Source organism: Ziziphus jujuba, chromosome 3 (assembly GCF_031755915.1).
Source record: "Ziziphus jujuba cultivar Dongzao chromosome 3, ASM3175591v1".
Taxonomy (NCBI): Eukaryota; Viridiplantae; Streptophyta; class Magnoliopsida; order Rosales; family Rhamnaceae; genus Ziziphus; species Ziziphus jujuba.
Window position 1 is genome coordinate 4,511,076 of NC_083381.1, and position 14,607 is coordinate 4,525,682.

General features: G+C 29.1%; 1 protein-coding gene across 1 annotated transcript; it reads right to left on the reverse strand.

The window, feature by feature from the left end:
- Positions 1-1,026: 1,026 nt before the first annotated feature.
- Positions 1,027-2,835, reverse strand: LOC107421883 (uncharacterized). The gene has a single exon (XM_016031233.4). It carries the CDS (start codon positions 2,496-2,498, stop codon positions 1,206-1,208), a length of 1,293 nt encoding a protein of 430 aa, XP_015886719.3. The 5' UTR covers positions 2,499-2,835; the 3' UTR covers positions 1,027-1,205.
- Positions 2,836-14,607: the final 11,772 nt, after the last annotated feature.

Genomic DNA, 14,607 nt, shown 5'->3' on the forward strand with positions numbered 1-14,607 from the left:
ATTACTACTATATACAGTTTTTTTTTTCTTTTTTTTTTTAACATAAATAAATTGTCGATCGCTTTTATATAAATTTATATTTTTAAAATAAATTATACATAAAATAATTATTTAATTAAAATATTTTAATTTTATAAGATAACATGGAAAAAGTGAAAATGATCAACATCATATCATAGCATATCTCTATCTGATTCTTTGATTGACTTTTCAAACAAATATCAACCACACCGGACACTAAGGATTCAGTTACATCAAATGCTATCAACTAAATACACCACGCCGGGAGTGCCTTTAGCATCACCCAGAACCATAAAAAGCTAGCTGAAATGCGTATAAACTAACCGTGAGTACCAAAAACAAATATATATATATATATATATGTATATATTAATTAAAAAGTCTACTGCATAAATTATTATTAATTTAATCTTTTGATATCAAAAACTGTTTACAAATAACAAATATTCTAGTGGCAGTTAAGAGGGAGATAATAAAAACCAAAATAAAGAAAAAATAAAAAATTTAAAATAGACCCAACATCAAAGCACATGATCCCCCGGCCTACACGTCATTTCTCGCCAATAAAGTTAAAGTGGAGTGGCCGTTCAATAAAATAAAAAAATAAAAAAATGGAGCAAATTAGTGCCTTCTTTTTTGCTTTGTTTTGTTTTTTTTTATTTTATTTTTTATTTTTTATAACATGAATCTTCCCTCCAACCCTTGTTTTTTAAGCCACTTTGATATAAATAATCAAAATGCAAAACACACTGTCAAGTATTAAATTTGTATATTTTATATAAATATTTTCAGCATAAAAATAAATCAGAAAGTACACTTATGATCATTTTCTGAATAAACATAATCAGAAATCAGGCAGAAAGCATTCATGAAACTAGAACTAAGATGAAATTAACAAATTATTTCTCCTCAAATTTCATAAGCTCAAGACAATTTAAAAACATGAAACTATCCATGAATGACAAGGAGAAATAAAAGTAAAAAACCATTTCTGGATCTGGAACATACACAAAATGAAAAGACATCCCTTATTCATTAATAACCTTCCTGTACAACTTGAGTGATCATTTCCCCAACCAGAAAAAGAAAAAAAAAAAAAAAAAAACCTAGAAAGGGATTTTGATTATTAAATTCGGGAGTCCCATACCATATGTCAAAACAAACCAGAACCCCATACAATAATCTTACTTGACAAGTCCCAAATTGAGAATTCCCCATGAATGTTGTGGCCAAGATTTCTCTTTTGCTTTCATATACAAAACTCTTCCCCAAGCAATCCATCCTTCCCAAGACGTCCTCTTATCCCATGGACTACCCCATTCCAATATTAATCTCACCCCATTTTCAGCTTCTGTCTCAGCCTCCTCATATCTCCCTTTCGCCAAATAAACCTGACCCAATACCACATGTGGCTCTCCAACAAATGGGTTTTTCTCTATACACTTTAATAGCAACTCCTCTGCTCTCTCCAACCCTTTGTTGGATTCTTCACAAACAGCTTCCCAATACATATCTCTTGCAATTATTTGGTCTTTTGCATCCAAAACTTTTGTGCAATTCTCGAACACCGGGGGTATAACAAGTTCCAAATCTTCATCTCGATTTCCATCATGATCTTCCCCACCAACCCTTTTCCTCTTTTCGATGAATATCTCTTCCTCTCTCATAATCAACGAGTATAAAGCTCCCATCCTAGAGATCGAATTCATCCATAACCCTGGCTTTCCATTTCCAGGCCAAAGAGCCACATAGTTGTTGCCTTTGAACTCGAGCTTCCCGTTCGAGTTATCGAACAATTCGTCTTGGAAACCGAAAAGCTGGTCGCTGAAATCCGCCATTGTCATCATCAGAAACACTGCAACCAACCTTCTCGAAACTCTAACATCTTCGCCAGTCTTGATGTGCTTCACAATTACCCCATCGGAAGGAAGTAAAGCTTGAAGTTTCCTCCTCCAGCCTTCTTCTTCGTTGAACAGACCTTTCTCTTTTGCGTTTCTGAGCGAAATCTCAGACTGTTTGAGATGTTCTTCGAGCTCCGAATCCGTGTAATGGAATAGAAGATCGTCGTGGATCAATGGCTGCCGAGGGACAATACAAAAGAGGTGGATCAACCGCTCTGCAGCTTCTCCGACATGGCTACGAACCACGTCGCGGCCGGTTGAAGGATCAAAAATGGCGAGATTGACATAGGAATTGGAATAGGCAGAGTGAAAAAGACCGCAGAGGCAGACGGAGTCCTGAGCTTTCCATAGCTTGAGAATGCGGTATATGTCGACGAGGTGTTCGAGAAAGCTGCCGTGTTTGTGCCAGCACTCGCCGGATCCGACGGAGCGCAAGACGGCGACGAGAGAAGGGAGGTTTTTGTCAATGGATTCGAGCTCTCCACGTATGAATGGACGGGCCGAGTCTAGGATGGTTTGGAAGGGGTTGGATTGAGAAGAGAGCGACGATGATGGTGGTGATGATGATGATGGCATTGTTTGATTTTGGTTTGTATCTGTGTGTTGTATGTGCGAGAGAAAGAGAAAAACAAAGGAAATGAGAAGGTTTGGAAGTGATGATTATGATGTACGATATAAGACGACAACAAAGAAACGTAATGGAATTTCTTTCTGTTGAAAGAGATAAGGCCTTGCATTTTGTCCATATATTTCTCATATACACAGATATTAAAATCTTTTGTTTATCATTATTATTTTTTTAAGGTAAGGTTTGCAGTTTATTTTTTCTTTATTATATATATATATATATAAATTTTATAACGGGGACATCCACACATGTTTTTGTTGTACCTATATTCATAAAGATCGCTGTCAATATTTGTATTTATGTATTTATATTTATATAATAATATTGATAATTATTTTTTTAAATAATTATTTTTATATTTATGTATTTATATTTATATAATAATATTGATAATTATTTTTTTTAAATAATTATCTTTATGAACATTTATATGATAAAAATATTCGGATCACAACGGACTATATATATATATATATATATTTTATTTGAAAATTATTATATGCAATCCAAAAACCTTCAAAAATTTTGTGTAGAATTAGCTAGTATGTAATGGGTTATATATATTAGCTATTATAGTGGGATGTTATAATGGATTACAAGGACGTGGCACAAAATTAAATATGAGTAAACTAGGAAATACAAAAAATTTAGTTATTTCTCTCATATTTTCACTAGGCGCATCCGTGATTTGTTGATTTTGCGTTTATGTAGTCACTCATAAAATCAGCATCTTAGCCAACTTGATGACAACAGATTTGATCTCAGAACTATTACCTAACTTTTATTGAAAGCCCTTAAGGCTATCACATCCCAACAAATTATCTAGTTCTAAACTCATATACTGAGCTGTCATCAATCGGTTATAACACGATTATAAACCCAGAAGTGTTCACGGGCGAAAAGTCTTATCATCACGATGGTATTATGCAGAATACTATCATCAATTAAACCAATCGTAGCTATTGTGCTTTCCGTAAAATAATTTTTAGAATGAAATATGACAAAACACCAAATTCAATTACTTAGCTATCAATAATTACATTCCTTGTTTTTTTCTTTTTAATCCCTTGTTAAAAAAAATAAATAAATAAATTATATAAAAATAAATTAATGATCTATATATATAGAAAAAGTGCAAACCGCATCTAAAATTGATATTTCTTAAATAAAAAAGCATCGACGTTTGCATATACAGTATATAATAAAATCAATATTTTCATAAAAAAACATCAATTTTGAATGCATTCATACTGTAGAAGTCATATATATATATATATATATATAGTTATGCATGTTGAAAATCTTCTTGTTATCATGTCAAATAATGTGAGGAGTGCAAAAATATAAAAATTCCAATTATATATATAATAGGGTTGATTTAAATATATATTTTCGGCTCTTAGTGGTTAACAATTGATTGTGTAATGCGGTGTCTACTTTGCACTGTCCAGTCAGATTGAAACTTATTGGAATATGAGTCGAAAACAATAATACCATCAATATTCTAGTATTAGGGACATGAATGCGTTAAGTACCAAATTTGTAGATATAAAATACGGATAACTACAATAACAATAACATACCTTCTGGTTTAGAATTTTTACAGGATCACCATATTTGCTCTTAACAATTGTTGTTCTCTAAAACTTCTAAGCTAAATTATTAATCTTGGATTAATTTATTCTTTAGATTTGATGAAATAGTTGTTTTCCTTCATTCAAAAATGAGAAAATCCATGGCTCTGCAATGGCGTTTGCCTGTCCGGCAGTTTTTATTTTTATTTTTTATTTTTGAGGAGCCTGTTGGACAATTGATTATGGGCTTTTAAGGTTACAATTTGTTGGTGCTTTATTTATTTTTAGGTGGAATCTTTTCACTAGATATTTTGACTATAATTATCTATTTTTAAGTGAAAAATGATAAATTGCAATACAAATGTAACTAGAAGGTAAGTTTCTTTAAAAAAAAAAAAGAAAAATTAAAAAAAAAACAGTGCCATGGCGATCTTGCAAAAATTTTAAACTAGAAAGCGTGTTATTGTAATTTTTCCCTATCAGATAGTATGCTATTATTTTATTTAGATATACATAACTTAAGATAAATGTATAGTATAAGAGATTTAAATATATAATAAATCAATTATAACTTTTCAAAATTTTTTATAAACCAATTTTAATAAACAATATCCCAGCAAAAAAAGTATATATATAAACAAAAATGATTTAAATTTTCTAAAGTATTAGAAATATCTAATAAAATAACTTTAATAAAGAATAATTTCATTTTTTCTTGATTTCTTGAACTGACAACTTTTCCTTATATCAATTGAACCAATTTCACTTGATTATTATATATATATATATATATATATTTTTACAAAAAATAAAATAAAACAAAATTATTGATATGTGTAATTTCTAAGCTATATATTGCATTTTCATTTTGGTTCTTAAACGTTGTTGTTCTTATTTTTTTCATTTTGGATACAAAAACCCTATGAACTACATCTGTTGGGGTAATTAGGATGTACAAAATACAACTTATTTATTTAGGAACTACACCTGCAATAATGATTAAAAAAAGTAAAAAAATAAAATAAAATAATAAGGATAGTTTGAAGGGAATGGAACTGTGAGGAAGAGAATTAAGATGGTGATGGCATGGTTTAGCTTGAGAGAGAGGAATGGAAGAGTTTGGTTTGGAAGGTTGTTGGAAGAGATGGATGAAAAGATGGAGGAGGAGAAGATATATAATATAACAAAATAGAGAGTTCAGTCCTGATGAAGAGATAGGTAAAGATGGCAACAAAGCAAGGCAGAACCATAGCGGCTTTCCTTGTACCCTATCTCATGTGGATTTTTCATACCTGTGCACGTCTCATTCCATGGTTATAGCGGAGGCTGAATAGGGTGGAGATTCCTCGAGTCAGGATAGGTTTCCCCATTTCCCACCCCAGTTCCTCATTTAATTTTTTGAACTTTTTATTTATGAAAAAAATATAAACAAATTTATTTTTAAATATTATTTAAAATATTGTTATTTCCACTTTGAAAAAATAAACAAAAAAATTTGAATTTATAATCAATGTATTAAAAAATATATATATATATATATATATTATATATAATATATATTGGATGGGTACATATAAAGGTGTGGCATTGTGGAGATGGAGCACCAAGGGGCAAATTGGCACCCCTAGAGATAAGGCTCTGTAGTTGTCTGCTTTCAACAAGTGAGATGTCATTAATTTGCCGATGGACATTGATGGAACTATTAATGGGGAGAGGCATTATCCCCAAATTTTTTTTTAAATAAAATATATTTATATAAAATAAAATTGAATATTAATTTAAGTGTGGCCCCCATAATTTTTTTTGATTTAATTTATATATCAATTTCAAATTTTGCCTTACTAGTTTTTAAATTTATGAAGTACTAGATATTACCTATTTATTCGAACCTTGATCAATTTAAACTCACATGCAAAATACAAAATTAAATCTTCTTCCAACAACCTTCCAAACCAAACTCTTCCATTCCTCTCTCTCTCTCTCTCTCTCTTTCTCAAACCAAATCATGCCATCATCATCTTAATTCTCTTCCTCACCATATATTTCAATTCCATCTCCTCCAAACTATCTTAATGGTTTTTTTTTTCCTTTTTTGTACTTTTTTTAATCATTATTACATGTGTACTTCTAAACTACTAAGTTGTATTTTATTCCTCCCAATTGCCCTATCAAAAGAACATTAATATATCAAAAGATGTAGTTCAGAGGGATTTTGTATCCAAAAACAAAAAACAACAACAATAGTATTTAAGGACCAAAATGCAAATGCAATATATAGTTTTGAAATTACACGTGTCAATAATTTAATTTTTTTTTTGTAAGAAATATAAATATAGAAATATATATATATATATATATATGGAGAGAGAGAGAGTTAAGTGCGATCGATTCAGTTAGTATATCACTTATACCCATACATGGGAGGTCGGGAATTTGAAAAACAGAGATAGAAAGAAATTGTTATATATTAAAATCATTCTTTAGATATTTTTAATATTCTAGAAAATTTAAATTATTGTTTATTTATTTATTTTTTTAGCTGAGAATATTGTGTATTAAAATTGGTTTAAAAGAAACTTAGAAAAGTTATATTTGATTTATTATATATTTAAATGTCTTAAAGTATAAGCATATATTTGCATCAAGCTATATATTTTTAGTAGGTATTTAAATAAAATAATATCCTATTATCTAATACGGAAGATTACAATAACAGCTAAACTACTTGGAAGGCATACTTAACTCAAGTAGGAAGAAAAACAATACCGTTTTAACATAATCACAATATCATCTTATAATCATACTCATCATACCATAACCTTGCTTTCAGTCTTTGGTGATGGAGGTGACAATTTTGGTAATAACATGGTGATACGACTCGAAGACGATACGGAATAAATGAGTTTAGGTTTATCATAAATGAGTTCGGTCATAATCGGATTAACCCGTTTAACACGATTATTACTCTTGTCATTTTCGAATTGACCTATTTAACTCATAATTAACCCATTATGATCTATTTATTAAACGTGTCAGTTTCAACCCGCTACAATTATATACCTATTACAACCCATTTAAATTTAATTTTAAATTATAATTTTATGCATAATATAATATTTAATAAGTAAAAGATATTATAAATTAAAAAAACTTTATAAAAGTAGTTTTCTATTATTAATCTTTTAAAGACAAAAAAAAAAAATTCTTTAATAAAATAAAAATAAAAACATAAAAAAATTCAGATCATTAAAACTCCTTTCCACCACACGATTAAATATTACAAATATAATTAGAGGGTATATTACTATGAAATTTAAATATTGTATCTTAATTTTTTAATGCTTAAATTATTCTTATGTTGTTTTTTTAATTATTATTTTAAAATCATTTTCAAATAAGAAGCTTGATTTTTAAGTTAGTAGAATAGATATATTAATGAACAAGTTAATTTTCAGGTTAACAGGTCAATATTTAGGTTAATAGGTTAACAGATCAACATGATATATTAAAGTAATCGTGTTAATCAAGTCGTGTCATGTTGACCTATTTATAAACAGGTCGGATTAGTATTTTAGATATCTGACACATTTAATAAACAGGTCGACACAAACCCGACACGTGAACATGGATTACCACCTTTATTTGGTGTCCAACCTCAAATCTAGAGGTAAGACTTCTCTGTCTCCAAGTGGTGATCAAGCCCGCAACCATAGAACAACCTTTGTTTGTCTCTCTAGGTGATCAAGTTGGGGCTATAGGATAGCCTTATCTCTAGACCTTATAATTGGTTCGATTAAGTCTACCAATCAGAGGTAATTTCATAAATCAAATCATAATCAATCATAATCAAATCATAGTCATATCTATATCCATATGTCATTAGTTGTATACTAAGGTTTAAGGTCTATTTAAAACAAATTTATGAAATTAAGCCAGTGCACCTTATAGAATCCATTGAAAAATCACTTTTTATAAAATAGGTTCATATGACATAATAGATACATGTTTTATGCTTGATATAAATTGCTTATATAATTCTAAATGTTTTCAATCACAATATATCACTGAAGCAACCTTTTCAAAGTAGATAAGTAGTAATTATAATATCACAAACTATAAATTAGAAAGCTTTTACTAAAACTATGCAAGTCACATAAAATTTCTATATGTCATGCTCATGGATGCATGAATGAAACATTGCATTATATAAATAGACCAAACATAAATAGGGTTTAAGGAGAACCTTACTCACAATACAGTTCAAATTCTTAGTCCAACAATATCCCCTTGTTTAGTCCTACAGTGGTGCTCCCTAATATGTACAGTAACCAATATCTTCTAATTAGCTTCTATTTCCAAACCTCTCAGACTACAACAAGAACTTTACATATCATCATTTCTATTATAGGTTATTCAAACTAACCAAAACAATATACCATTTTATCTACAGTTTTTCTTCCTATTTGTATTTTCCATTTATTGAATTTGGTCTTTTGCCACAAAAAACCCAACATCAAACAAGCCTGATACATAAAACTTAGCTTCACCATTCAATTCAACACATCGATCATCAACCAATTATCTAATTAAAGAGAAAACTTGTAATCCAAGCAAAATAACTTATCTTCCAAGAAATAAATTAAAAGTCCAAAAAAAATTTATTAATAAGTTTTTCCAAAACTAAACTTCAAAAATCAAATCATTTAAAGTTCCAAAATACCTTATAAGTATCATAATTTATAACACAAGTCCATAAGTCACCAATTTAAGAAAAATTCATTTCTTAACCTTATAAAAATAATTTTTAACTCCAAATGTCTTCCACAATGAAGTTTATAAAATTATATTAACTAAGAAATAAAAGTAGGTTTTGCAAGTCTAATAATCGTTATTTATTTTAAGAAAAATTTCTTAACCTCAAATTATAAAATAGAACTTGATTTTCTTTTCCGCTTTAACAAACCAAAACCAAATAGTTTCTTTTAACCCTTTGTAGTTTCAGTCCGCCAATCCCAAAATAAATTTCTTTCCCAATAATTCAAGCAATACATTAATTCACATTACAAGTCCAAGCCATAATTAAATCAATTCCAAACATACAAATCCGATTATAACCTTAACCATTTCACATTTCCATTCTACTCATCTTTGTACCATAGCCTTTCCTTATTAGCTGTCCACCACATGCTCAAATGCCCAACTTTACAATTCCAATTCCAAGTTTAAAAAAATTCATTATAGTGCTTAGATGCTTGAATAAGTTCTTTTGATAAAATTCATTATGGTTCTTAGATGCTAGAATAAGTTCTTTTATAACTCTTTAAACTCAAACAAAAATTTAAAACTCATGCCTTTATCACTACAAAATAAATTTAACGAAGAAATCAAAGAAATTAATAGTCGGGCAAGGAAATACTCCGTTAAACAAATCGCCATGAAAACTAAATTCCATTAAATAAAACTAAAGTTCACCACATAATTTATCACCAAATTTAGGAACCATAATGCACACTTAAATTGTAAAGAAATACATTTCAAACAAAACTAATGAGACTTTTTAGAAACACCATGCAAGGTAAAATAAGCTGCAACATTCTATTTTGGATTCAGCCAATTAAACTTAAATCTTGGACAGTCATGCAATGAAAACTTTAGGAATAATAAAGCATAGCTCACAGGCCTAACACACTAAGCAACTACAACTTCCATTCGAAGTATCAAAAGACTAACACAAAATATAACAAGAATTATCTCAGATTGTTTGACACCATTAAACAGGTCCAAGATTCCATTTGAAAGCTTTGGAAAATATCAACACTAAATGTTCCCAAAACAATTTGAAACTCAAAGAGATTTTTAAATAGAAGCCAAAGAATTTAATCAAACGTTAAACTAATAGGATTTAAACATACAACACACTTGAGATACATCAACTCGATTGAAAGTGCTAAAAAAACCATAAGTGGAGTGTTAGCTCTTAAACTTGTTCCACAACATGCAAGTTTGAAAGACACCACTTTTTACCAGTGCTCCAAAACACTTAACAAAACCAATTTAAATTTTAAAAGAAAACAAAAGGAAAATGTTATGACCTAAGATTTGGCTCTTGGGTTTGTATTTAAAAGCAACTAAAACTTTTATGCCAAAAACTTAGTTCTTGTATAGTATATAAATGAACATCAAGCAAGAGAAAGTTTACTCATTGAAAACTTTCAAGTAAATTTAGTTTAAGATTTTAACAAAAATCACAAAACAAGAATGAAAAACTCATGGTTTAAGAAGGATCAAAAGTGGCCAAAAAGATGTTATTCTGAAACTAGTTTTGAAATTTCCAACATGACTTTTAGAGGAGTTTTAAACAAAATCAAAAGAAATTTATTAAGAACAAGCATTTTTCTAAACCCGTTCCAAAATACTTCCAAAACAAGATTTCCCTTCACAAAATTTCAACATTTCCACATGCACTAATAAAATCAAGCCAATATTAACTTATCAACAACGTAGAACTAAAATTTCAAAAGAAAATGTCAAGAAATTGCAACGACCTTAATGGGAAAAATCTGGACAAAATTTTTCGGTTGAACATAAACTAGAAAATGAACAAAAACTTATTTCAAAAGTCATACATCATTACATGCAAGGCAAGAATAAGCATCTAGACACAAATACCCAAAGCATATTAAAAGCTCAAACCTTGGTTCACAAGAAAATCTAAAGAAATTCATGCTCAAGTGCTCACATAGTCCAGGTTTCAACATATTCCCAACAAACAAACATTTTCACTTTTAAACCTCAATAAAATTAACTTGCATCAAGATTTAAAAGTTAAGAACCACCACACACAAAATTTCATAACAAAAGCTAAGTAAGATTTTCAAAAAGAAATAAGGAAAAGAACAAGAAAAACTCATGATGAAGCTTCCATGCCATTCGAGTTCATCGAGCTTCAAACTCTAGAGTTTTTCTTTAACAAAGATGCTAGATTATATTAAGACCAACATGCACCATGCATCAAGAGCAAGATACTATAAGCCATCATATTCATACTCTAAAACATAAATTATTGAAAATCTTTAACCAAAACCCAACAAAATCAACCCATTTTCTCAAAGCAAGTCTCATTGACAACAAAAGCAAAACCAAAAAGGTTTCAAGAAAACCATACATTTTTAATGGTTTTCAACAAGAACAAGCTTAGAGATTGAAGGTATGATGTGGTAGGTTTGGTAAAGAAGATACTAAGAAGGAAAGGATGAATTTTAAGAGGAGGTGGAGAGCTTTTTGAAAGCGAGGGAGAGAAAAGGTTAAAGAGAAGAGCTCTAGGTTTTGATTTTGCATGAGGAGTTGAAAATGGCTTAAAATAATAATAAAAACACTTATATAAATTAGTGAGGAATAGGCTGTGATTTCCATGTTTTTGCCAAGGAAAAAGTCTAATATACCCTCTCAAGGACTCAATAATTTTTGTACAACCATTTATTTTCTGACCACGAAAAACATAAAAAATAAAACATAGAAAAAAAAAGATAAAGAAGAAAAAGATGCATTATTATTTCTCTTCAGAAATTAATACCAAAAAAAAAAAAAAAAAACTTCTCTTAAGGCTTTCTTTGGAGTCTCAAAATTTTTTATTACCTATGACATTAAACTGAAAGCCTTACACTTATTTATAGGCTTATAAGATTGAGTTCTCTATAAACTAACTTAGCCACTAAGTAAATTTAGAGAACAAGTAAAAAATCTTAATGAGCTAGACTTTAGGAGATCGATCGGATATCAAAATTCTCCCCATTTAGCTGTATTTTAAAACTGGTGGTCACCTAACATCCATTTTAGCTATATTTCTATACAACTTCAGCTTTTCTGGTGTGACAACCTTTATAAACATATCTGCTAGATTCCCTTTATATGAATCTTCATGCTCTATAATATTGCATATCTAATATTAGTAAATATTAATGTGCTTTGTCTAGGAAGGATACATTAAGTAGGGATGGGCATGGGTTGGGTTGGTTTGGTTTTAGACCAAAACACAACCCAATCTATACTTTTTGATTTACCTAATAGAAGAACCCAGCCCAAACCACTGCAGTTGTAAACCCAAATCATTTATGATCAGTTTAATTTGGATTGGTTAATAGTTTGAAACTTACTATACTCAACATAAAATACAAATTAAAAGTCTTCCAAACATAAGATATAAACAATAAACCATAGTCATCCAAGCATAAAATACAATTAGAGTAATTCAATATGCAATTATAATATCTATAAACACTCATCAATGTTAAAAACAAAAACAAAAAACACAAAATAAAAAAGAAAAGGAGCAACAAATGCACATTATACATTTCATCAAGTAGCAGATATTAATATTCATCATCTCACTTCTACAAAATCAAATTAAAATTGTTCGAACAAAAAATATAAAATAATACATTCATATGCATAATTATTTTACCTCAAAACTTTGGTAAATCATAAGCCAATTAACTTTGACAGATTCACTAATTTTAGTTGATTCTATAAGCTCTATAGATATCAAGACAGTAAAATTAGCAATAAATTATATTTAAAAATTTATATATAAGCAACAATTGCATATGGTATATATATACATATTACCTACATCTAATTTGTTATAATATTCCACATCTTCAATATAGAATCTATAACAATCGGAGAAGCTTTAAGTCAATTTTAGATGCACACTAAAACTTCCACTATTCTAGGGGGTTAAAGAACTTTGAAAGGGATTATGAATCCTTCCACTGATACTAAATGCACTTTCAGAAGTCACAGTTGACACTTGGATTGCAAATACATCTTTTGCAAGTTTGGACAAGATAGGATACCGATTAAGAATATCAAAATCTTTATTTGATACATCTTCACAAGGTTCCAATAAGTACTATCCACATCATTTCTAATCTCAATAGATTCCTTTGCTATCTTTTTCCTTTTAAATTTAAATTCACAAGACAATACTATTAACATTTGAATTTTTTTCATTAGTCGCACAATTTCAAGTTCTTTATCCTTTGAATCTTGACTGCAATCAAGAATCACTTCACTTACCTTATACCAATCATAACAAGACATTAGAGTTTCTTTCAAATTCTTAGTCATGATACCAACAACATCTTCAACATAAATATCAAGACAATACTCCATATAGTCCAATTTATATCCAGGATCAAGCACAGCTGTAATCAACAAAAATGGATTAATATCATCCATTTTACCCCAATATTTATCAAACTTTCACTTCATTTTAGTTGCCATATCACTTAAAAGCTGATCACTACTTAAACTTCATGCATCTAATTGAGATTGAATTGAACAAATTTTATGGAAATAAGCATTGGAACTACCATGCAATGAAGAACAAAACTTTAAAGTTACATCATAAAAGCTTTTAAGGAACTTAACAAAAACAAGAGCATTGTTCCAATCAATGTGTTTGGGTGGTCCAGCCCTTTTTCTACCAACATCATCCTCCTTAAAATAGCATACATAATGACCATCATCCCTTTCATACCTTTTAAAAGCTTATTGGAATTTCAAAGTTGTTTCGAACATTAAGTAGGTGGAATTCTACCTAGCTGGAACATCAAAAAAACACAAGAGAATTGCTTTCAATTTTTTCTTGAATAGCACATTCCTTAAACTTTTGTAATCTAGTAGAAGAAAATTTAACATATCTCACTGCATTACAAATACTAGTAATAGAGTCATGTGCTTCCCTCAACCTTCCAACACAATCAAATTATTAATATATGCACAGCATCTCATGTATAAGCGGTCACCATCCAACATACACCCTTTTCCAATTATTCAATTTTCTTTTAAGATAGTCTATTGCCACATTATTTGCAGAAGCATTATCAACTGTGATTGTAAACACCCTTTCAACACCCCATTCATATAAACAATTCTCAATTACCTTCCCTATTGTCACTCATTTATGATTATGAACCACACAAAAACTTAAAATTCATTTGTGAAGCATCCAGTTAAAATCAATATAATGTGCAGTGAGAGACATGTAATTGATATTTTGGATGGAAGTCTAAGTATCAGTGATAAGATTATTATTGTAATGTGCAGTGAGAGACATGTAATGGATATGGTTATTATTATTTATTTATTGACTATTATTATCATTATTATTGGTTATTATTATTATTATTATTATCATCATCTTTATTATTAATATCATTATCATTATTATTATTGTTGTTGTTGTTGTTGTTGTTGTTGTTATTTTTATTATTGATATTTACCATTAAAACTGTTGTCAATTTTTATCGTAGTTGTTATTATTAACTATTGTGATTATTATAATTATTATTAATATTATTATTATTATTATTATTATCATCATTGTTATCGTTATTATTATTATTATTATTGTTATATTTGTTATTATTATTTAATATGATTATTTTTATTGTTATTTCCATTATTTATTATTATTATT